Source organism: Acipenser ruthenus, chromosome 32 (assembly GCF_902713425.1).
Source record: "Acipenser ruthenus chromosome 32, fAciRut3.2 maternal haplotype, whole genome shotgun sequence".
In the NCBI taxonomy this organism is placed as follows: Eukaryota; Metazoa; Chordata; class Actinopteri; order Acipenseriformes; family Acipenseridae; genus Acipenser; species Acipenser ruthenus.
The window spans coordinates 9,711,353-9,737,020 of record NC_081220.1 but is presented as its reverse complement, the minus strand read 5'-3'; the positions used below and the strand labels follow the sequence as shown (position 1 = coordinate 9,737,020).

Below are 25,668 nucleotides of genomic sequence, written 5' to 3'. Positions count from 1 at the left end.
GGCAATTTCCAAATTTTTCATTCTCAGCCCTCAAATAAGTAATTTAGATAAAATTACTTTGCTATAGTTTAAAAAAATAAATTCTTATATTGTTATGAAACATGGAAATATATTATTTTCAATAGGACTTAAACAACAACAATGTGTTTACAATTATAGCATTATAACAATATAAATCACAACATCCCCCCCCCATGGCAGCATTATAATTACAGTGCAGCAAAAAGTCATTGTGCAGGCATATCACTTTTTAGAAATAACTTTGGTGTGATAGATTTCAAAGCAGATGCCCTTCAAACTCTGATCAATGCTAATGTCTTTATCTAGCACATATATGTAGCGGACGCACTGTGACTTTCTCCCCCCCCCCCCCTCACTGCACCCCTAAAAGCTAATCTGAGTATGCCACCCCCTAATATAGAGTTTTATATTATAGAGCTGGAGGGATACCCTATAGGACTAGACACATAAGCAAATGTTACCAAGTTTCTACAACAGCCCCCCCCTCAATTAAATGAGCCAGCAGACAAGAATGCAGTTTAGAATGTTTTATTACAAAAGAAATATTAAACTAAAACAAGATCAACAATGAATGCAGAACTATGTATAGAAAATGACTGATAGATGCAATACCGAAAACTGCCACACGATGGCCAACAAGCATGTGCTTAAGGATTCTACTAATACAATAGATGATAAGCACAAGGCACACCTTAATTTTAAACCACTGGATCTCTCCCTGCGTGTGCTCATAGAGGGGCAAACTAAAAAAGAAAAATAGTATTCAAACTACAAGTGCATATATATCAAAACCAGACGTGTAATTACAACAACGCAATTCTCTATAACAAAAAGAAAATACAGAAGACCAAGGTGAATACAAAACAAACCATAATTGTGCAATAAACGTAAAAAACAAAATATAATTCCAAACAAAACAACTCACCCCTCCAAAATCACCCTACCATGCTGGCAGAGGCCCAGGAAGAATTCCTTAGTGTTAGCTATGGTTAGTAATATTGCAGTACGTATACAACGGCAGGATGGGCAACAGAAGCAAGCGCTAAATCAGTTTAGTACTACACAAAATGCGGTTCGGATAACTACAGGTCAAAACCGCATATACAGTAAAAAAGAGCTAAAATAAACAAAGCGAAACCCTTTAATCAAATCATGATACAAGAAACAGTGGCGGTCACACTCCTCGGCGAGTTGAATTACCGTGGACACGGAGTTTCCCTGATCGCCCTTCTCTGAAGAGTAACAAAGGAACTCGCTGGCAGTCCTGATCGAAAAACAGCGTTGCGGTCAAGAGCAGTCAATGGAACACAGCTTTTATAAGGTACATTAAATCAGTTTCAATTAACACGCAATTAGGTTGTTAGTAGCAGTTGTCTTACCTGCTACATTTACATCAGAAAACTTGTCTCATATTTTCAATCGCGTCATATACTGTATCTTCCACAGTTTCAGGTAAGGTGTATATTGCTGTTATATGCATTATTATCTGTGTAGGTTACTTCATCGGTCGTTTTGAGCAGTGCCAATTCTAACAAGGGCCAAACCAAATCAAACCCTGATCACTCTTGCGAAAGATTGTTTATGCGATAATATCACGAGTTTCCATATCGCATTTTCTTAATCCCGAAACCAAAAAAGCCATTTCCAATCTGCGAAATGAGCAGGACTGGAGGGACCGCCAAATACAACATGAAATCAGCTGTTGACCAATCCCCAGCCGGTATGTGTGACATTTTGAAGGGGCGGAAACAAGGCAGTAACATGCAAAAAGGCAGGCAAAGACAGCCAGGGCAGAAAAAAATAAAATTAAAATCTGTTTATTATTATTATTATTATTATTATTATTATTATTATTATTATTATTATTATTATTATTATTATTATTATTATTTCTTCTGTAAAACCCAAAGCAAATTTAAAAACCTCATCTTGATGCTTCTGAGATGACAGTTAGGCTACCATTCTAGGTATTTGTGACAAAGTGGCTGCTGATTAGAAACAGGTGCAGAGGTGATGCAGTGCAGAAATAACCACACAAAGGAAACTGTAATCCGGTTTAGAAAAAGGGGTTTCTTTTATTTGTAAACTCCCGGTCTGGCGGAAAAAACAATAATCCTCCAGCAATATACACCAATGTGTAAAGCACGGAAGGAAACAATTATAATGGTGTGCAGACCAAATAATAATAACACGTTATCCGCCCCACAATAATACTAACACGGTCACCAGTCCAGGTGCGTGCAGTAGTGCTCGGGGTGGGTGATAACAATAAACAGTGACTGTGGTGTTGTTGCTCCAGGTAGTGCTGGCCCAAGGCGACAGCTCCGGAGACGTGTTAGCCGTCTAGTGAATTTCACAAAAACAAAAGACAATAACTAACAGCAACAAAACAAACAAAACACTCACAAACTCTTTTCTCTAATACAATTCAATGGGGATCTCTCCTGGTCCTTCCAGTTCCTTGTCACTCTGAATCAAGCGAAGGAAAAGATTTACGATCCTCCGTCCCCTTTATGCTATCATGCATGACCCCTTGGTAAACGACTGCAGCTGTCTCTACTGGCTGCAGCTGCTACCTCGTTTCCCTTCCGGGTCAATACGTTCCTGCAACGGAGTCTCGCCTTCTTCCAGACTGACTGACTTCCCGGCCTGGGGAAAGAACTGTCAGGCCAGCCCGTCCAAAGACTTCCCCTTTCGCTGCTTAGTGCCCTCACACATCGGGAGGGAGATTTACAACCAAAACTCATATTTCTGTCACAGTATTACATTTTGTTATCTTCCAAGGATTTATACGTTTCGAGGGGACCGCTTGGCATGCTGACATGGTAAGCCAAAATACAATTTGTGCTCCCTTGAACTGGAACGATGGCCTTGTTCTTACATGCCGAGACTTTGGGCTTCATAATGTTTCTGTGTGCTCGGAACGTATCCAGTTTCCACGCTCCGCTGTACAGAAACAATCTGCACTTTAAACTTCTTGTTGTCCTGCTTAGAACCATCTCTGTGTATTCCCAATCACGGCCACCCGAATGCATAACCAAGCGCAGTACTTATGGGCTGAGCAATCCCCCAAGGCCCGCCTCTCAGCCACTCAGAGAGAGGGAAACCCAACACACCCTCTTCCCCACCTCTCTGTGTCATCGCCATGACTGACAGGCGGATCTTACGAGGCTGCTGCCCTCTTCCTGCAGAACCATGCATGCGCCAGACAGTCAGTACAGATCTCCCCTGTTACAAGCAGTTTTTATCACCTGATGCAGGCCAGGCCAGTCTTCTTAACCACGACTCTTCATCAAAAATTAAAACTCCTGCTCACTTGTACAGTCTTGTACACACTGCAGATTGATTGGTTACATCTCCAATCATTCATACTGCGTGCGACCAAAACAGCAGTTTGATTGATAGTAAGCTACCATGTACACCTTCTACAATGCTCACCCGCAAATATTTTAAATATAAAGTATGTAAAGGTAAAGCTAATTCAGTGGTGTTCATCACTGTCTTGCGTATGTTGCCAAAAACTGACTTTCCCCACAAAATTTAAAAACATGCAATATCTGGCTAGATAAAAAATCTTCCCGCAGCAAACAGATTTCAAGCATCCCTGATGAGAAGTTATGGGGTCAAAAGTTAGGGGGCCCGAAGCAGAAGTTGCAAAATGATTTTCAAATGGGAGAAATGAACCTGCCCCTGTTGAAAACAAAGATGTATAATTTGGTGGCAAAAAAAAAACAAAAAAAAAACAACTTGCAGTGCAAATGCATTGTGACCTCGATTTTCTCTCTAAAAATGTGCCTTCTGAAGATCAGGCTGAATGTGCCTACTTTTAAAATCCCTAAATTGAGATATAATACAGGCCAATGTGCTGTTGTGTATCAGGCATCTGATCTCTGGAATTCATTCTTCTAACATAAAAGCAGCCTCTTCACAATACGTTTTTAAATCACTCCAACATATTTATTATATTACCAGGCTTGTAAATCCTATAAATATTGACTCTGGGCAGGATCATGTAAATCTGTTTGAAGTTTTATGCTTATATTTTGTATTTATGTTTTTATGACTGTTTTAGTTGTTTTTGTCTTGTTTGAATTTATGTCTTTTTTGCCATTAATTTTGTAATGTTGCTTTAATTTGTAAACGAGAAGTATATATCAAGAGTTCTGTACTGGTTAAATAAATACATTTGTCATGCTGTTTTTTCTCTATCCGTTCTCTCTGCAAACACTGTGTTTGAACTCAGCAGTGTCATGCTTTTTTTTTCTTTATCTGTCTTCTCTGCTAACACTGTGTTTGCACCTCAGCAGTGTCATGCTGTTTTTTCTCTATCCATTCTCTCTGCTAACACTGTGTTTGCACCTCAGCAGTGTCATGCTGTTTTTTCTCTATCTGTCTTCTCTGCTAACACTGTGTTTGAACTCAGCAGTGTCATGCTGTTTTTTCTCTATCCGTTCTCTCTGCTAACACTGTGTTTGCACCTCGGCAGTGTCATGCTGTTTTTTCTCTATCTGTCTTCTCTGCTAACACTGTGTTTGAACTCGGCAGTGTCACGCTGTTTTTTCTCTATCCATTCTCTCTGCTAACACTGTGTTTGAACTCGGCAGTGTCATGCTGTTTTTTCTCTTTCCATTCTCTCTGCTAACACTGTGTTTGCACCTCAGCAGTGTCATGCTGTTTTTTCTCCATCCATTCTCTCTGCTAACACTGTGTTTGAATTCGGGAGTGTCATGCTGTTTTTTTCTCTATCCATTCTCTCTGCTAACACTGTGTTTGAACTCAGCAGTGTCATGCTGTTTTTTCTCTATCTGTCTTCTCTGCTAACACTGTGTTTGAACTCAGCAGTGTCACGCTGTTTTTTCTCTATCTGTCTTCTCTGCTAACACTGTGTTTGCACCTCGGCAGTGTCATGCTGTTTTTTCTCTATCCATTCTCTCTGCTAACACTGTGGAAGCACCTCGACAGTGTCATGCTGTTTTTTCTCTCTATCTGTCTTCTCTGCTAACACTGTGTTTGCACCTCGGCAGTGTCATGCTGTTTTTTCTCTCTATCTGTCTTCTCTGCTAACACTGTGTTTGCACCTCAGCAGTGTCATGCTGTTTTTTCTCTATCTGTCTTCTCTGCTAACACTGTGTTTGCACCTCGGCAGTGTCATGCTGTTTTTTCTCTATCCATTCTCTCTGCTAACACTGTGTTTGAACTCGGCAGTGTCATGCTGTTTTTTCTCTATCTGTCTTCTCTGCTAACACTGTGTTTGCACCTCAGCAGTGTCACGCTGTTTTTTCTCTATCCGTTCTCTCTGCTAACACTGTGTTTGAACTCGGCAGTGTCATCCTGTTTTGGAAAAAGGAATACCAGGAAAACAGTCACCTTGTCAGCTCGGTGACCGCGAAAGTGAAGGGCGTGGCAGTTACCAATGACTCTGAGCTGAAGAGAGTATTATGGGATGTCGTCGATCACAGTAGTTTATCACAGGTAACATGCTAACAGAATACCTCGTCACGTTGACAAACTTTACTGATACTATGGTATAAGGTGCAGCAATTCTACACAATTGTTACTATGAGTTTCTCATAGAACAAAGTACAAACATTACATGTGCAGCGAGCTAATATGATCAAACTCAAAAGAGCTACAAAGAAAAGCAAACATAAAAAGAACATAATGAAAACCGTGATAGACGCTGCTCAGGCAAGCTATGATTGTGTGAACAGCCAACTCTTCACAGACTCGCACTATTGTAAATAGGAATGAAACCAATGTTATTTGTCTTTCTTTCACAGGAGCAGCTTACAGCACACCACCCCTGTGTTCACCTCCATTCACAAACAATGGCTACTTTATATAACCACAGATTACTGCAGCAGTATGGAGTAGTGGTTAGGGCTCTGGACTCTTGACTGGAGGGTCATGGGTTCAATCCCAGGGGGGGAGACACTGCTGCTGTACCCTTGAGCAAGGTACTTTACCTAGATTGCTCCAGTAAAAACCCAACTGTATAAATGGGGAATTATATGTAAAAATAATGTGTAAATAATAATGTGGTATCTTGTAACAATTATAAGTTGGATAAGGGCGTCTGCTAAGAAATAAATAATTATAATCAAGTATTGCTGGACTAGAAAAAGGATCCCCCGGGTCCTGCGCTCCTATCCGCTACACTTGAATTCCTTCTCACTGATATTATAATCGATCATCAGAGTGCCTTTACTTTCATCATCATACAGTTAATTCAATATTCTGCTTCATGAAACAACATCTAATTGGTCCTCATTTCTTTATTGCTCTAAATAATAAACACTTCATGAGGCAGGAGCCAGGCCTGCGTAAAGGGACTACTAAAATAAAGACAAAGTGCTTGTGGCTTTAGCAACAGAAGAGGGGCTCCCCTCGACTGCTCGAGAACCGCCCTCGCTGAGGTGAGGCCGAACCGATCGACCTCCAAGACCGGTAATGTTGCACCCTTAAAAGAAACAAGCAGCAGCCCGCTTTCTTCTTCTACTTGCAACTTTATTAAGCCACGGTCCCAATCGGTTTTTAACAAAGCAAGGCGTATCACTTCTTTCGTACATACAACTCAGGTTTTTTTCTACACACAGATCTAGCATTTTCAGTTGTATTTTCTTTATTTTTTAATAGCAGTTCACTGTTATCACACGTGCACACTTCCTTTTTCTTTTTTTGTCTTCTTTTTGTTTTGTTTGTATTTTTTCTTTTCCTCTACCTTTCACACTGTGACCTTCCACCTCCCCACGTTCAAAACTGTCTACGTCTTAAAGGTACAGTGCTCCATTACAAACTAATTTGACTCTGGCTACTATAAACAGCAGGTATTGTATGTGCCTTCGGTTTTCTGCATGAAGGTTTTAAATGCATCAACTAATGCCCAACGTTCATATTTTTATTCCCAGCATTTTCTAGGGCTCAACACCCTCCCGTACTAAGAAAATAAAAATGTTGTCAAAACATTTTATTAACAGTAATAAACAATTTAACCTTAAAGTGGTGTGTGGCAAGTTTTCTTTTACAAAGATTATATTTTACACCTTTCATCTCAATACTTATGGCATAAATACAAGAAATAGTAAAACTGTCCTATTTTTCTTGTTTTTCAGGAGTTTAAATTAGCCTACAGTTATGCTGGTTGGCCAACCAACAAAAATGATGAGACAGGCATGACATCTACCATTTCACTCCTTTTTTCTCTGTGTTTTAAACACGTACATGCCACTTTTCACTTATATCACAAATACTTGAATAGTACCAATCAAAATTCCGTCAACTGTACTAGTACTCTGTATCTTTAACTCACTGAAGAACAGGTGTTACTTTTGTGTTCAGTTATACTCTGGTAGTCTAACCCAGTAGTTACTAGGGACTGTAAATAGACAATTACTTCAAAACTACACTAACTGTCAGTCAGGCATTGTAAATAAACATGTACTTTAAAATACCTTAATGGTCCACACATATCTTTTGTTATTTAACATTTTTTTTAACAAGAACATGAAACATTTAACAGTCTCTGAGTCCTTTGTTCAGCATCCTTGGCCTACCAAGCAGAAGTGACCAGACTTGGGTGGCGTCTCGGTGGAGCCCAAACAATCGGTACAGGTTTCCTTCTAAGCATTGCAGGTCCCTCCATCTCACTGTGTACTCTCTGGTCAGCAGGTCGATAGGTAGGTTCCCCTAAACGATCGTAGGTATACAGCATTCATGGCTGTCTCACTCACACAGATTGTCTGTTACATCTGAAGTTTGTTTCTTCTCTTGTAACAGTTCTAGGTGCTGTTATAAAGAAACCATATGGTTCTTCACCTGAGCTTTCAGAATTTTCCTGATTCACTGAAACAGTATAGTCTCTGCGCCGGGGTGTTTTTTTCTTTTGACTGTGGGGTTTTTGTTTTGTCTGTGCGTTACTACTCATTTGTCCATCTACAAGATATGGACAGGGCATTAGCAAGTTTCTGTGCAGAACTCTTATTCTCCCACTTCCTTCTAATGGCTCAACCTCATACACTGGACTGTCTGTCCCTCTTCTTTTTTCACTGCATGTGTCTTATCTTCCCAGTGTGCACGTAACTTCCCAGGTCCTCCTCTCTCAGACAAATTTCTTACCAGCACGTGATCTCCTGATTCCAGAACTGAACTCCAGGCTCGCCGATTGTAATACTTGTTTCCACGTGCTGCAGATTTTTTTAAGTTTTTAGACACAATCTCATAGGCTTCCTGCATAGCTGTTTTGCACTTTTCTGCATAACTTTCATGGGACTGCTTTTCCATTTCTTGTTCTCTTGGAAAATCAGGTTGATTGGTAGCTTTGGTTCTCGGCCAAAGAGCAGAAAAAACGGGGAAAATCCAGTTGCCTCGTGGACAGTAGAATTATAGGCATGGACCACTTTATTGAGGTAATCCTTCCAGTTCGACTTCTGGACTTCTTCTAATGTCCGCAACATGCTCAGTAATGTCCGGTTAAAACATTCTGCAGGGTTCGCTTGAGGGTTGTAGGGACTTGTCCTTGAGTTAAGTATCCCACTGTATTCTTGCAGTTTCCTGAAGAGCTCATTTTCAAACTCCCTTTCCTGGTCGTGATGGATTTTCAATGGGAATCCAAATCTCAGGATGAAATCATTGAATATTTTCTGTGCTGCAGTCTTTCCAGATTTGTTTGATGTTGCATAGGCCTGAGCAAACTTGGTAAAATGATCTACAATGACTAGAATATATTCATATCCACCTTTGCTTCTTTCTAAGTGCAGGTAATCAATGGAGATCATCTCGAACGGTGCAGTGGTTACAATACTTTGTAGCAGAGTTCTTGTTGTTCAATTTGGTTTCTTTTGTTTTAGACATCTACACACTTTAGTTATGTAGTGCTCGATTTCTTCTCTCATTTTCGGCCAATAGTAACGATCTCTGGCTAAAGCAAGCATCCTGTCAGCTCCCAAGTGCCCCATCTTCTCATGAAGTTGCTTGAAGACTACCATCTTATACTTCTCTGGCAGGACCATTTGAAGTTTTGTTGCTGTTTGCGGCAAAGTATTCCATTCTTGTCCACTTGCAAGTGAGGCCACTCTCTCGGTAGATGTCTTACTGTTGCAGGTTCTTTTTGCCTTTCCTTATTCTTCAGGACATTGTTCTGCAGCTTTAGGGCTAGCACTCTACTGATAACTGGGTCCCCTTTCTGTGCATCTCTGATGTCCTCAGTCGTCTGTAGTTGGGCTGTAGTCTCACATTCCCATACAGTTTCTGCCAAAGTGGCCACATCACACGACACAGTGGTGATCCAGTCAACATCACCTCTTTCCTGAGCATCAAGTGCTTCTTCCATTGCAGCTAGAGTATCAGGCAGGCACTCTTGTGTACATTCAGTCATAAGCTCGTCGATCTTTGTGGGCCTCCTTGATAAGAAGTCAGCATCTCTATTGGCAGATCCCGGACGGTACTTCAAAGTAAATCGATAATCTGCAAGTTCTGCCACCCAGCGATGGCCTGTAGCGTTTAGCTAGGCTGTCTTCATTATATAGGTCAACGGATTGTTGTCACTATATACTGTAAAGTGAGGAGCATAGAAGAGGTAGTCACGGAAACGCTCTGTGATGACCCATTTTAAAGCTAGGAATTCCAGCTTTCCTGAGTGAAGTCTGTCATTTTTTTCTGCAGGAGTCAAGGTTCGGGATCCATAAGCAACAACTCTCAGTACACCCTCCTGCCTCCTGACTGCTCCCAGACCTTCTTCTGAAGCATCAACATGCAACACAAACGGTTTTTCACAATCAGGGTATGCCTTCACTGGTGGACTTGTCAGGGCTTCCACTAACCTCTCTAGTATGTCCTGATGCCTCGCAGTCCATTCTACTGGTTGGGATGGTGGTGGCTGGAATGACCGCTTGGCCTCTGTTCTCCATTTTGAGTTCTTCCTCCTTACCCCTCCCCCTCTGGGAACTGAAAGAAGTTCACAGATCGGCTTGGCAAGGCTGGAGAAATCTGGTATGTACACTATATAATGGCTCAGGAAGCCAATCAGTTTTCTTTCTGCTACCTGAGCCTCCCCGATCAGGCAGGGTCCCAGCTGGCTTGCCCAGAACTCCCGCAGCCATGACATGGTGGTGGCCAACCGCTCAAGCGTGACCAGGTACGCCTCTGGGTCATCCTCCGCCGACACCTTCATTGCCCGAGCCTTCGGTGCTGACATTACTGGTGTTCCTGTAGGGGCTGGTTTTGTGGAAAGTGCCAGTCCTACCCATGAGCACAGTGTAGCGCTCCTCCCTCATTCTCTCCTCTGTCTCCCATCTGCTGTCCAGTGCCTCCAGCAGCTCCGCCAATGCACGATGATCCATGTCCCGTGTCTAACATCACATGTGACAAAGTGGCTGAGGGGATACAGGTGCAGGAGTGATGCAGTGCGTGAATGAAGCAGACAGAGATAATTGTAATCCAGTTTGGAAAGGGTTTTATTTATAATTTCCAGATCTGGCGACCAAACAATAATCTCCTGGCAATACACAATGTGTACTGCACGGGGTAAATAACAACGGGATTGCTGTCCCAAATAATAAACAATAATATCCACCCCACAATAATACAAACACGGTCACCAGTTCTGGGTGTGTGCAGTAGTGCTCGTGGTGGGTGATACAAGTTACAAGTATTTTGTGACGGTGGTGATGTGTTGTTCCGGCTTTGTGCTGGCCCACGGCGACAGCTCAGAAAACGTGTTAGCCATCTGACAATTTACAAAGAAGACAAATTACTAACAGACAAAACAAACAAAACACTCATGATACTGTTACGTTCACTGGGGTCTCTCACAGTCCTTCAAGGTTCAAACACAAACCAATGCGAAGGAACAGATTATGATTTATGCTGTCACACATGACCCCTTGTTAAACGAGTGCAACCGTCTCTCCATTCTGCGGCTGCCACGTCGTTTCCCTTCCGGGTGAATGCGTTATTGCAACAGAGTCTCGCCCCCTTCCCCTTCACCGACTTCCCTTGAACCCTGGGAAATAACTGTCAGGACAGCCCGTCCAAGTAACTCTGTTCTCGCTGCTTAGCACCCTCACAGGTCAGGAGGGTGATTTACAACCAAGAATCATCGTATTTCTGTCAAGTCTTCCATGAGAATCTTTGCTTAATGAAAAAGGCAGCACAGAAGAATTAATAGGAGAACTGCAGACGCGCAATTCCTGAAGAAAGGAGTGTTGTTGAGAGCAGGGGAAGAATAATTGGAGGCTGCGTTTGGACACAGAGGTAGAATAGGCGGTGGAAACCCAAACTCCTCAAGTGTTAGCACGAAGAACACTGAAGAATCTGTTAAACAGATCAGGATTGGGTTGAGACCAGTCAATCAAACAAGTGTATTGTCCGACGCAAACTGAGAAGCTGCTTTGGCTGAAAAAGCTTTATGATACTCATAAAAAATGGTACCGCCATATCTGACCGTCGGTGAGCATAAACTTCACAAAGGACATCGCGAAAAACAGAGAAAGCAAGCACAAATTCTCCAAGAGTAAGTGTGACGGGGGACTGCCCCGTCTTTATGATCATGGTTGGGACTGGCAGGAAGGGGGTTAAAATTCCTCCCTGCCAGGAAAACATGTGAGAATGTGGCTGGAGCCCTAATTGAATAATTAGCTATTATTGATTAATTGGGCTCCAGCCACAGGGAATAAAAGCCAGGGTAGAGGCCCTGGCTGGGGGGAGTTGTAGAGAGAGTTCTGGAAAGAGAAGGAGTGTTTTGTTTGTGCTGTGTTTTCTGTTCCAGTGAAGGCAACACCCAGCCTGGAAACTTTACTTTGTAAGTTTTTGTTTTGTGTTTGTATTTTGTGTTTGAAACCTTTTTGTTTGGCCATCGTGCCTATTTATTTGATTATTTTTGTTTATTAAAAACTTTATTTTTGAACTTTAAAACTGTCTCTGAGTCTCAAACCTCGGTCAATCCTGTCACAGTTGGTGTCAGAACGGGATAGCGCCACCTGGAGGCTCAGAGCAGTCATTTTTTTTTTCTTTCTTTTTTGGGAGGTTTTTTTTGGAAACTTGATTTAAATGGGGGAGGAAGAGCAGACAGCGGCAAAGGCAGGAGATGCAGCAGCCGAAGAAATGTAGGCTGCTGCAACAACAGCCACCCCAGCTGGAGGACCCAGCCAGCCTTTTCCCCTGGTGCTCATGGTGCGGAATGCTGGATCATCGATGGAGATCCTGCCCAGAAGTGCTACCAGCGGACTGGTGTGGGCGCGGTGAAGTCTATGGCCACAACTGGGCAGGATGCCCCTACGCCCTGGCCCAGGAGGAGGCAGATGACGACGGGGAGTTGTTTTTAAAAAGTCTCGCGGCAGAGTTGTGCACTGGCTGTGGGGCATATGGGCACACAGTGGCCATCTGCCCAACGCAAACAGAGGGGAGAAGAAGGAGGCAGAGAGGAAGGAAGACATGGGAGGAAGAGGAGTGGTGCACTCAGTGCATGCAGTACGGGCATGAGGAGCACCACTGCCCGGAGGTGTTACCGGACACAGACCTGGAGTGGGAGGAGCCCGAACGTCCTGCGCCTGAGTGGGAGGAGCCCGAACGTCCTGCGCCTGAGTGGGAGGAGCCCGAACGTCCTGCGCCCAAGACGGGGGAGTCGGTGCATCCTGCGCCCAAGAGGGGGGAGTCGGTGCGTCCAGAGCCCAAGAGGGGGAAGGCCCAACGTCCACAGTCCAGGTGTCCACCAGCAGAGGGAGATTTCCTGCTGGTTTTGCCTCCATCACCGTCACCAGCAGAAGGAGCATGCCTGCTGGTTCCCCTGCTGCCGCCGTCCCAAGAGCCAGAAGGGAAGGAGCCGCTGTCCCGAGAGCCAGAAGGGGAGGAGCTGTCGTCCCGAGAGCCAGAAGGGGAGGAGTCGCCTCCCGAGGGTCCGCCAGCAGAGGGAGACGAGCTGCTGTTTCCGCCTCCGCCAGCAGAGGGAGACGAGCTGCTGTTTCCGCCTCCGCCAGCAGAGGGAGACGAGCTGCTGTTTCCGCCTCCGCCAGCAGAGGGAGACGAGCTGCTGTTTCCGCCTCCGCCAGCAGAGGGAGACGAGCTGCCGTTTCCGCCTCCGCCAGCAAAGGGAGACGAGCTGCCGTTTCCGCCTCCGCCAGCAAAGGGAGACGAGTTGCCGTTCCCGCCTCCACCAGCAGAGGGAGACGAGTTGCCGTTCCCGCCTCCGCCAGCAGAGGGAGACGAGTTGCCGTTCCCGCCTCCGCCAGCAGAGGGAGACGAGTTGCCGTTCCCGCCTCCGCCAGCAGAGGGAGACGAGCCGCCGTTCCCGCCTCCGCCACCAGAGGGAGCCGGGCCGCCGTTCCCGCCTCCAGAGGGAGCCGGGCCGCCGTTCCCGCCTCCGCCACCAGAGGGAGCCGGGCCGCCATTCCCGCCTCCGCCACCAGAGGGAGCCGGGCCGCCGTTCCCGCCTCCAGAGGGAGCCGGGCCGCCGTTCCCACCTCCGCCACCAGAGGGAGCCGGGCCGCCGTTCCCGTCTCCGCCTCCCGAGGGTCCGCTGCTGCTTCCGTCGCCTCCCGAGGGTCCGCTGCTGCTGCCGTCACCACCCGAGGGTCCGCCGCTGCTGCCGTCGCTTGGGGTCTTTGGGAATCCTGCTTCGCCTGGGGTTGCCAGGGATCCTGCTTCGCCTGGGGTCGCTACACTATGGCCGGAGCCCCACGGAGGGGAGTTGCCGGCCATGAAGAGGGGGAGGGAGGTCAGGAGACCAGCTCCCCCAGCGGCACTTTCGTGGCAAGATAGTGTGTGGCCGGAGCCCCGGAAGAGGGAGCTGCCGGCCACGAAGAATTGGGTGGTGCCGGACGTCCCACCATGGCCGCCCCCATGGACACTGTGCTTCCCCCTCTTCTGGGACTGAGACTGAGGGGGAGGTGGCCATTTAGGCCATGTTGTGCTTGGCATAAGGGGGGGGATTGACGGGGGACTGCCCCGTCTTTATGATCATGGTTGGGACTGGCAGGGAGGGGGTTAAAATTCCTCCCTGCCAGGAAAACATGTGAGAATGTGGCTGGAGCCCTAATTGAATAATTAGCTATTATTGATTAATTGGGCTCCAGCCACAGGGAATAAAAGCCAGGGGAGAGGCCCTGGCTGGGGGGAGTTGTAGAGAGAGTTCTGGAAAGAGAGTGTTTTGTTTGTGCTGTGTTTTCTGTTCCAGTGAAGGCAACGCCCAGCCTGGAAACTTTATTTTGTAAGTTTTTGTTTTGTGTTTGTATTTTGTGTTTGAAACCTTTTTGTTTGGCCATCGTGCCTATTTATTTGATTATTTTTGTTTATTAAAAACTTTATTTTTGAACTTTAAAACTGTCTCAAACCTCGGTCAATCCTGTCACAGTAAGATTTTTTACACAGCCAAGGATCCGTGAACAGACAAATCTCCACAGTCTACTACCCTGTGATCCAGAAATTCTGAGGTTTGAATAAGTATTGAGACCAAATTAATATCTTTACCTTCAATAATATTACGTCTCAATTGAGGAGAGAGAGAGTGGCGATGAACTACTGAAGCAGAAGAGGATCCTGAACTAGTCGAAGTCACTAGAGTGAAGATTGGCAGCTCGAGATCAGGAGTGGGCGTGGCTGAAGCAGCTGGAGAGACGAGTGCTGCTGCTGCTGGTGCTACTGATGAGGAAGTAATGGCTGCCGGTTCCAAGCGAGTGATCCTGATATCGAGAGCATCCAGGCATCAAATACTGTAGAAATTGAGGTGGAAAGAGGATGAATGAGTTGCTTCATATTGTTAAAAATCTGATAATGCAAATCGGACGAAGGATCAGATGAAATTGAAAAGTGCGGGGTTGTAGTAGCTGGATCATGAGTGAGTGAAGCTTGCACTACAGGGGCATAGTGTGAACTGACAAGCTTGGATTTCTGTTGTGACTTTTGAGGGGAAAAACAGGCTCTGCCGATATGGAATTGCAGTATGAAACAAATAAAGCAGCCCAATCGCTCCCGGATTTCTTTGTGAGTTTTGTCGGTGGATTATTTGTTACAGGCAGACAGCCAGAAGGAGTGAAAAAATCTTCATCTGAATCATATGAAAACGAAAGCTGCATCGGGTTAGTAGTCATTTTAAGCCGATTGAAAACAAAAGGTTTGTTTTAAGATTGGGTCTGCAGGTCTGCTAGCTAACCACAAACAGAAAAGCAAGATGAGAATTAGGAAGCTGACTGTGGTTTAAATAGGGTGACTGACAGATATTTTAGTGGGATGACACCAAGGTTCTACTAATGCTTAAAGTGACAGTTATGTCCTAATTTCCTTTGTATTACAATTCTCATTTTCTTCCACAGGGGAAGGACTCCTTTTTTGTTGTTACTAATGCAGTAGTCACAAAGAATCAAACTCAAGGAAACTGTCTGGAGGTAACTACTTTTAAAGATGCTGGCATCTATATTGTATATTAGCAAAGGTATATAAAAAACTGTATAAATAGGTAATTGTATGTAAAAAAATAATGTAAAAAATGTAATTGTAGGTAAATATAATACGATGTAACAATTGTAAGTCACCCTGGATAAGGGCGTCTGCTAAGAAATCAATAATAATAAATACGTATATATGGACTCACCTCCCAGCCAATCATTTACAATCGTTCCCAGGGCTGGATTAAGCCATCACTGGGCCCTAGGCAAGCATACACTTGTGAGCCCCCTACCACTGAACAAACAGCCACACACACATATACATACAAACATACACACACACACACATATACATACAAACATACACACACACACACACACATATACATACACACACACACACATATACATACATACATACACACACACACACACGCACACACCTCTATACACTATAGCCTTTATAACTAGCGCTCCACCTAGGGTTGCCACCTTTTCCACAGACCAAACCCGGTCTGTGGAATACAGTTTAACACAATTAAGCAGGTTGGTGATTCCCAGTCCTTACATAAAATATGCCTTTACCGTTAACAGAATGCATTATACTACATGTATTATTTTACTGAACTAATATGAAGTCACAGAAACATCATCATTTATAATATATTTAAAAGCACAATAATTGCAAACTGCATTAATCTACCTGTCATTTTAGGCTACTTGAAAACTAAACAGAAATCGTTATGCACGTAACTTACATATTGTTAATGTTGTGCTCCTTTTTGCACAGCATAGTCCTTTAGTAACTTATTTGAACTGTTTAGCTGTCACTCGCTGAAGCAGATTTTACAGCAAATTTACAGATTCCAGTTACTGACGCTTCGTAGATCAAAATCTTTTTTTAAATTTATTTTTTATCCCGGTACAAAGCTTCTATATCAAATATAGGCCTACATTACTTTAACTGCGATATAGAATGAAAGATGTTACATGTTTATATACAACAACACTGTAATTAGGGCTTCTGATTTTTTTTTCTTCTTCGGTGGATAGCCAATAAACACTGAAACACTGGGAAAACTGGAAATGGTTAATCAATTCATGTTGACTTTACCCTTTTCACATTAAAAAAAAATAAAAGCTTCTACAAAAATAATAATAAATACATTTTCCTGTGCTGCAGGGCAATGTCCCGCCTTCTTGACTTGTATTTATCATTGATTCGTTCTGAATACTTTAGACCCGCCCAACAACTGAGTGACAGCACATTCCTACATTTCTATTGGAGACTCTGCTTGCCAGATTTAAAACAAGATTACAATCAGGATGATTTAGTGAATAAAAAGGCAACATGGAGCACCATATGAAGTTGATATATAGGTAATATATAGAAGGGTGTTCAAGCTTTTGTTCATTAACGGTAGCTCCATAATAGTCCACAAAAATAAATAGTAAAAAACAAACATACCTGTACATTGTTGTGTAGTCAAATACGTTACAGTTTACTGCATGCAAAATCTGCAATAATGTTTCCTTATTTTTTTTTGTTTTGTTTTTTTGTTGATCCAGTGGGTTTTGACTTCCTTCATTAAATAAAATGCCCTTTTCTCCAGAAGAGCAGAGAAATTGCCAGTGTTTTGGCATACAAGTTCAGTGAGTGTTGTTTTCCAGTTTAGGCGTAAATCTGTATATGTTAAAAAAAAAAAAAAAAAAAACACATTTTGGGCCCCCCCTTGAGTTCGGGCCGTAGGCACATGCCTACTTTGCCTATGCATCCGGCTCTGATTGTCCCTCTCCCAGTGTCAGAAATAATGAGATGCAGTTTTTAGCCTGTATATTAGCATGCCATTCATTCAGTGTTCACTTACTTGACAGCCCATTGTGAATTCCACAGCATTCTTCCAAAACTTTTAGTGATTTATAAACAGGTTTGATTTGATTTCTGTTTTTCAAAATTTTTGTCTGATGTTACATGTTCTTAAAAAAAATAACAAAAACAGGTCCAATGATGCAGCATGTGTACATAAACAGCCCTTTTCCATCTTCTTTAGGGACCAGACTCTGGAACAATATGCAGCTCAAATGAGGATTGCACAAAGGAATATACTAACCAGAAGAGTAATGGTATGTCATCTTTTGCTCTAGTGTTTGATTCAGTTGAGCTGCTATCGTTTGTGTGAATGGAATATAGATTCTGCAAAACTCCACGGCAAGGATTATTCCTGTGAGGGCTTGACCGTGCTGGACAAAGACAGAATGGTAGCAAGCGCTGATACACTGGAGTAGGAGTCAGAGGATGCAGTTCCAGCACAGCACTGCACACGTTTATTAAATGAAATCTAAAACTAAATACTTTTAACCATTCAAAAACAAAAGTTACCTAATAGACTTCTAACAAAATAGCTCTCTGTAGCAGAGCAGGATCGCACACAGGTAGCCAGCCTCTCCCATGAGTCCAAAACAGAACTAGCAGCAGCTCAAAGGGCTGCGCATCCAGACTACATTACCAATCATTTAAGCAATTCAGCTAAACCAGCTGCATTCACATGAAGATGAACAGATCATTGAGGCTCAAAATGAACTTTCATGAAAACAAGTACCGGTGCAAAACAGACTAACAAAATAAAATTCAACCCAAATAAACACGATTTACAAGTGAGGGGTTTTCATCCTGTCACAATTCCATTGTTAAATTAAACAGTGGAATACTCCCAGATACACAGTGTTCTAAATGTTAGTTACATCCAAACAAGCCTGGCTTAAAGGTATCATTTAAAGGTAAGGTTTTAAAACAATCTACATTTTCCAACCAGTTTCACTGCTCCTATACCCACCTATATCATTGTTTCCTTAACTTACCTATCTTAGTAAACATCTTAGTACATCAGATAGTTGAGTATGTGAATCTGCCACTTTTTAGATCATTCAAGTAGTACCATTAGAGACCTTTCAAAGGAAGAAAATATAGTGGTGAAAAAGCTTAGTAAACTGATTTTAAAGCTTAGAATATTTATTTTTTTATCCTCAGGGGATCCGACTGGCCAATGTGTTGAATTTAACTCATCAGTAAAAACCTGTGAGGTGTTTGCCTGGTGTCCGATCGAGGGAATGAGGAATGCTTCCAAGTATGTGTGTTATAGATCACAGTGTGTGTACGTTTTGTACAAACTCAAAAGTTATTGCCTTTAGTTAAGCATGTACTATCTGTTCCTAATTGCAGTTAGTCGTAACGTCTTGTGTGTATAGATCTCTGGATGGGTTGCTTTCAGAATGTGGGTTTATTATCCCCAAAAAATCACTTTACCAGACTGCTTGCACCACCCTATACTATACTATGAAAACTCTGGTGCTTTCAGTTTGGTCTACTGCCGAGGTTGCTGTGGCCACTGACTGTGTACGAGGTTTCTTTGACAACAGTAGAGAAGCTGGAAGCTTTAATCAGTTCATACATCAGGAAATGGTTGGGAGTTCCACGCTGCCTCAGCAGAGTGGGACTTTATGGTAAAGGAATACTGCAGCTACCAATCTCTGCTCTAACCGAGGAGTTTAAGTGCGCCAAGGTCAGATTGGAAATGACATTAGTAGAGTCACGCGATAAATGCGTAAGGGAGGCAGCACCTGTGTTGAAAACTGGAAGAAAGTGGGCGGCAAAGAAAGCTGTGGAAGATGCAAAGGCTGCCCTTCGAATTGGTGATATCATGGGGCAAGTTCAGCATGGAAGAGGGGGTCTTGGTTTCAGTTCAACTCCTCCTACATGGCACAAGGCGGCCCCAGCTCAAAGAAGGAAGCTGGTAGTCAACGAGGTGCAAAAGCAGGAGGAGAGGATGAGGTGTATAAAGGCCATTTCCCAGGCCAAACAGGGAGAATGGATGAGATGGGAGAGTGTGGAACAACGCAAGATTGGCTGGCAAGACCTATGGTCAATGGAACAGAGCAGGATCAGTTTCCTCATCAGGTCAACATATGATGTTCTCCCATCACCACAGAACCTAAACCTCTGGGTAGGAGAGGATCCCTCATGTCCTTTGTGTTCATCACCTGCAACATTAAGGCACATTTTGACAGGATGTAAGGTGGCTCTTAGCCAAGGACGGTTTACTTGGCGCCATGACCAGGTGCTGCGATGTTTGGCCTTAGCATTGGAAGACAAGCGTAACATGACCAATAAGTTGCCACCTGTTCCATCAAAACATTACACACAAAAGACAACATTCCTCCGCCCAGGAGAGCAACCACCAAGAAAAGGTGTTAAAACCAATCCTCGCCCAGGACAACTGGAAGCTGCTAGAGACTGGAATATGCTGGCAGATGTTGGTCAACGGCTTATTTTTCCACCTGAGATTGCCACCACTAACCTTCGACCAGATATTGTCTTGTGGTCTGGATCAGCACGCCTTGTTCACCTGGTAGAGTTAACAGTGCCATGGGAGGATGCTGTAGATGAGGCGTATGAGAGGAAGAAACTGCGGTATGCTGAACTAGCCACTGAAGCGGAACAGCGAGGATGGAGAGTTCGGGTTTACCCAGTGGAAGTGGGTTGTCGAGGATTTGTGGCACACTCTACAACCCGGTTTCTCAGAGACGTCGGATTCAGTGGCCAAGAGTTGCGTCGCACAGTGAAGAACTTATCTGAAGCAGCAGAGAGGAGCAGCAACTGGCTGTGGTTGAGACGGAAAGATTCTGGCTGGGGACAGGTAAGTAAGCTGGGCTGAGTTGAGTGGGGGACGGAGGGGGGTGATGCTGGGACACCAGAATCACCGTCGAGCCCTCTTGAGGTGTCGTGGGCTAGTCGACGAAACACTGAGGATGGAAGGTGCCCACTTGAAAACCCCAGAGATGTACCCTACTTAGCTCAATCCAGACGGTTGTCATGCTGATGCGCTGGGGAGGCCGCACTTTGGTTGATCCCCGGAGCCAGCATCGCAGCCGTTGTGTGTGCTGATGCGCCAGGGAGGCAAAATAAGCTGATCCCTGGAGCCAGCATTACACTTCAGCCATTAATACCAGACAGAAGGATATCTACATCATCATATGGAAGGAAACGTAAATGGATGGAGACGCATATGGATCACATTAGTTTACTGTAAAGCTACGTCTTAGTTGGTGCTTATCTTGGCGAGAGCCGAGTTCAAATCAGCATGAAGTTTTAACATCTACTCTCGTGTAATGGAAATCATTTTTTATAGTCTGGTAAATTGACGGGGTGTCTGTATTTTAGTTAGAATACAGTTTCTGAGGGGGGTCCAAGAGTGGCTCACCTGGTACAAGCACAGTGTGTGATGTGCAGGTGAGTCATATAGTCAGGGGAGCACAGGTCTGGGTCCTGGCTGTTTGATTCAGTCATATAGTCAGGGGAGCATAGGTCCGGGTCCTGGCTGTGTGATGTTGCTGGTACAAGCACAGTGTGTGATGTGCAGGTGAGTCATATAGTCAGGGGAGCACAGGTCCGGGTCCTGGCTGTGTGATGTTGCTGGTACAAGCACAGTGTGTGATGTGCAGGTGAGTCATATAGTCAGGGGAGCACAGGTCCGGGTCCTGGCTGTGTGATGTTGCTGGTACAAGCACAGTGTGTGATGTGCAGGTGAGTCATATAGTCAGAGGAGCACAGGTCCGGGTCCTGGCTGTGCGATGTTTCCAGAGGGAGTGTCACAGTGGCTCTGGTGCTCCTGCAGGTTAGGGAGGCAAACCCGGCACACTGTTTCTCATCATCATGCTACACAGGACCCTCCTGGCCAGACGCCTAGTGAGCTCGGCAGACACCTGCAGGGCTGGCCTTTGTCCTCCAGAGGCCGGTAGTTCCCTGACATCCTCTCTCTAGTTCCTGGGTGTAGAAAAGGAAACTGGCTCGGTCATGGGATCGGAGGACACTCACTGAACCTTCAGTTCAACTGAGCAGCTGTGTGGGGAATTTCTGCGGTGAGGGGAAAAAATGATTGGGCATTCTAAATTGGGGAGAAAATCAGGGGTAAAATAATTAAAATTATTTATATATATATATATATTTAAAAAATCTGATTCTTTCTGAGTGAGTCCACTAGAGAGCTCTGCTGCTTGATTAAGATCTGAGTACGTACAGATAGCACAGGAGTCAACTGGATGGCATGGTCGGGGGTTCACTGATGGGATCAAATCAGATGTGCCTAATGGCTTATATTTATAATGTTACACTTTCTTATAAAATACATGATAAAAGGCATAGGCTATGGGAGCCACTCGTCAGTGTTTGCCTAATAATAAAGGCTCAAAGGGCATGAAAGATGATTCTCAGTTAATAATGTCATTCTTTTTTCTACCTAGACCTGCTGTTTTGGAATCAGCAGAAAACTTCACCGTCTTTATTAAAAACAACATTGGATTCATTAACTTCAATTACACAAAGTAAGGCTCTAGATTACAAGCTAATTTACTGTAGTAATATAATGTCACCTTTATATTCATTTATTTATTTATTTATTTATTTTATTTATTTATTTTTCACAGGAGAAACATCTTGCCGGATATGAACGAAACCTATCTAAAACAGTGTATGTTTAACCGAAAGACAGACCCATACTGCCCGATATTCCGCCTGGGAAATATTGTCCAAGAAGCCGGGGAGAATTTCACAGAAATGGCTGTTAAGGTTAATTCCTGGTTCTTTTCTTTTCATAGAATCACACAAGAGGGCTTCTGTTCCCAGGGTCAGGGCTGCCAATTGCAACCATCTACATTTCATTGTAGAGAAATGAGAAAACAAAACAGAAGGCAATTCAAAGGAGAGATCATTGACTTGCTTCTTACTGTGCCCCTGTTCTTGTGCTGAAGAGTATGCTTATTCATTTTCTTACTGTGCCTCTGTTCTTGTGCTGAAGAGTATGCTTATTCATTTTCTTACTGTGCCCCTGTTCTTGTGCTGAAGAGTATGCTTATTCATGTTCTTACTGTGCCTCTGTTCTTGTGCTGAAGAGTATGCTTATTCATTTTCTTACTGTTCCCCTGTTCTTGTGCTGAAGAGTATGCTTATTCATTGTCTTACTGTGCCCCTGTTCTTGTGCTGAAGAGTATGCTTATTCATTTTCTTACTGTTCCCCTGTTCTTGTGCTGAAGAGTATGCTTGTTTGGATCATAGAGTGATGCAGGTGTAAGGAAACTACATCCTGTCTGTATCTGTGTGTGCAGGAGTGCACACAACAAGGATCGAAGCAGAACTGAACCTGTTTCCTTTATTGATTCCAGTAATCAAGTGTCACACTTCTGCAGCTTAATCAGTATTAATGTGGCTTTGTGGAAGGGTGAGGGTATTCACTGACACGGGAGACCAAAGATTGTACTTGAAAACACTGCCCAGGTGCCCAGTTTTATTTATTTTCTTTTGTATTTATTTTAGCCCGCAGAGGGCGCTGTTGTCTGTGGCCTGTATACCGGCAGTAGTAATCAGGACTACAGGTTACCAACACAGGTATAGGCAGGTGCACTCACAGGTGCTCAAAAATAATAATGAAAACCAAAGGCGAAATGAAAAAGGAAAATAAAACACAGTAATGAAACTACAAAACAAAAGTGCTGCTTATGTAGCCCCCCACTGCTGCTATGCCAGCCAGCTCGGATCTTGTCCTACGCTTCGCTGTGCACTATACACTAGGGTGGCCAAGGTTCCCCTAGTTCTACATTCGTCCCCTCGGGTACGTAACCAGAGATTTTAATAAATGGTTTGTTTAAGGCTGGCTGTCTTCCTCAGCCGTGCTTGACTGATTTTATTTTTCTTGCTTCTACCACTGGCGTTCCTGCCTGGTGTTTGTGTACGCTCGCCACCTCAGCTAGCGTCCCTGGGCTTCCTCTGTCATGGCCACCCGAATGCACAACCAAGCACAGTTCTTATGGGCCGAGCAATCCCCCAAGGCCCGCCTCTCAGCCACTTAGAGAGAGGGAAAGCCAACACACCCTCTTCCCCACCTCTCCGTGTCATCGCCATGACTGACAGGCGGATCTTACGAAACTGCTGCCCTCTTCCTGCAGAAACACGCATGCGCCAGATAGTCAGCACAGACTTCCCCTGTTACAGGCTTCTAGTTATTAGCAGAAATGAATGAGTAATGAGTTCTCTAATCTCTGGGAGAGCATCCGACACAATGCTGGTGTGTGTTCATGGAGGATCCTCTTGAATTCTTCTCAAATGCCTGTCTTATATCTTGCCTAAACATGCTGTGAAGCTGAACCTTGTTTTTGCAAGCTCTTTGTGTCAGCAGTGTTCCAAGTGTTCCAGCATACCTTGCAGCTGTGCTGAGCGCAGTGCGTCTGATTTGTTTAAATTAATTACATTATCCTTGATTTAAACTACAAATGTGTTTCTTAATATAAATTGAGTATCTGCAATAACTTTTATTTGATCTACTTCTCTACAGGTTAAATGTGGGGGATCTTGTATCCTTAAAACTAGAAGTACTAAATATTCTGCATCATATTATCATACTTCAGCAGGGAATTGTATTAGATATATTCTGCATCATATTATTAGACTTCAGCAGGGAATTGTATTTGATGGTCTTTACATTTAAATTCCCATTGCTATCCCTCGCAGAGGAATCCCCAGCAATGGGAATACAGTGTAGGCAGTCGTACCTCCATATGTCTCACTTACATTTTTACATATATCTGGACAATCTCTTATCAAACCAGAATGAAACATGGTATTCACATTATTCAGCACATGCTATTGGGAGTATGAGATTGTGGGGCTATATGGAGGTGTCTCTGTCTGTCCACATGTCAGTCATTACCATTACTTTATCCTATTCTGTACATGCTCTTATACCTCATGGTCATGTTTGTGAGGGTGATCGTACTTCCACTTGAATTACAGGGAGGAGTGATAGCAATACAGATTAACTGGGAATGTGACCTGGATTGGCTGCTTCACAAGTGTGTCCCGGAGTACAGCTTTCGAAGACTGGATGAGAAAAACGACAAGAAGACCCTATTCCCTGGCTTCAGCTTCAGGTCAGAGCAGGAGTACAGTCTTGTATTAGAGGGAAGGGGTATGCTTCCAGTGTCTAATATACTGTTAGCTAGAGCTGGCGATGGTGGTATTGCTTACTGTTGACTGGTAGGCTTGAGTTGTCAGCCACAGGGAAAACTTTTTGCCATTTGTCTTGGTTGTTTCAAAGTGTGACAATGCCTTAGAGCTGGAGCGCCATCCCGTGGCAGGCACAGGAACTGTTGCGTTCCAGTTTAAACCTCCTAATTCTGGCATTGAGGGGATGCAGCTGGATAACAGCGCACTCGCTTTGCAACAACATTATGCCGTTAAATCATCCCTTTTATTTCAGCTTTGCTGAATTGCAGCTGTACTGCTGCGAATTGAACGAAACCATAATAGATACGGATTTGCATCTTGATAATTCCTGTGGGTATGGCAGGCAGGACTGTATACCAGAGAACAATCTGCTGGTCTTTATTTACAGGTTTGCAAGATACTATAAACAGAATGGAGTGGAAGAGCGCACATTGTTCAAGGTGTATGGAATCCGGTTTGATGTCATGGTGACTGGAAAGGTGATTAAGACTCTTAGTTTGAACTCTGTTTAGTGCATATCAAATTAAAAAAATTTATCACATGAATATGTACACTGAAACAAGTACACCTGTCCTGTGAAGAAAAGTATGTTTCTTTCATAACCACTATTTTGAAATGTAACCAAGAGCACTGCATTCAGAATAGGATTTATTAATTAGCTTTCAGTCCTTCAAACAGGTCACTGCTCTGCTCAAGATGATTCTTTCAGGACGGACAGTTTTAATGTGAGCCCCCCTTCCCATTCAAACCTTCAGCCTAGTTTAGAGTCCTGACACAATGAAAGACTTATTATTATAATAAACATTTACATTTTTTTTTTTTCAAAAGGCTGGAAAATTCAGTCTAATTAAGCTGATTACATACATTGGATCCACACTCGCCTACTTCGGTATGGTGAGTCTAAAACAGTTGCAATGTATTCTGCTAATGCGTCCCTGTCTTTGTGTATAAAGTGCATTCACAGTTTTAAATCAGTGTGGATCTCATGAAGGTCATTTTCCTCTACGTACCTTTCAGACAATAATCGTGGTTGACTTCCTCCTTGCAAACTACGTTCATCCCAGTTGCTGCAAAAAAGAGGTCAAAAGTTACTATACTGGGAAGAAATATGAAACTGTGGAATATCAGTTAGAGGTAAGGACTGGTTACCATTGCTTCAACATTGAAGTTAATGAGAAAAGGTTAGCTGGGGGTCTGCAGTGGCTCACCTAGTAAAGACAC

At 43.7% G+C, this 25,668-nt stretch overlaps 1 protein-coding gene across 5 annotated transcripts in view; it reads left to right on the top strand.

The window, feature by feature from the left end:
- LOC131702967 (P2X purinoceptor 4-like) overlaps positions 1-25,668 on the top strand; it is a 33,892-nt gene that overhangs the window by 7,629 nt on the left and 595 nt on the right. Inside the window, exons 1-11 of one of the 5 annotated variants that reach the window (XM_059005821.1) lie at positions 5,373-5,493; positions 9,682-10,008; positions 15,324-15,395; positions 17,447-17,519; positions 18,424-18,520; positions 21,693-21,773; positions 21,876-22,017; positions 24,235-24,371; positions 24,836-24,926; positions 25,276-25,341; positions 25,465-25,581. In XM_059005821.1, the coding sequence (XP_058861804.1) occupies positions 9,802-10,008; positions 15,324-15,395; positions 17,447-17,519; positions 18,424-18,520; positions 21,693-21,773; positions 21,876-22,017; positions 24,235-24,371; positions 24,836-24,926; positions 25,276-25,341; positions 25,465-25,581 (1,083 nt within the window). In that variant the 5' untranslated portion in view covers positions 5,373-5,493; positions 9,682-9,801. Of the gene's footprint in view, positions 1-5,345; positions 5,494-9,681; positions 10,009-15,323; positions 15,396-17,446; positions 17,520-18,423; positions 18,521-21,692; positions 21,774-21,875; positions 22,018-24,234; positions 24,372-24,835; positions 24,927-25,275; positions 25,342-25,464; positions 25,582-25,668 lie in introns of those variants that run through there. The other 4 variants (XR_009309626.1, XM_059005820.1, XM_059005822.1 and 1 more) reach the window with 4 other exon arrangements.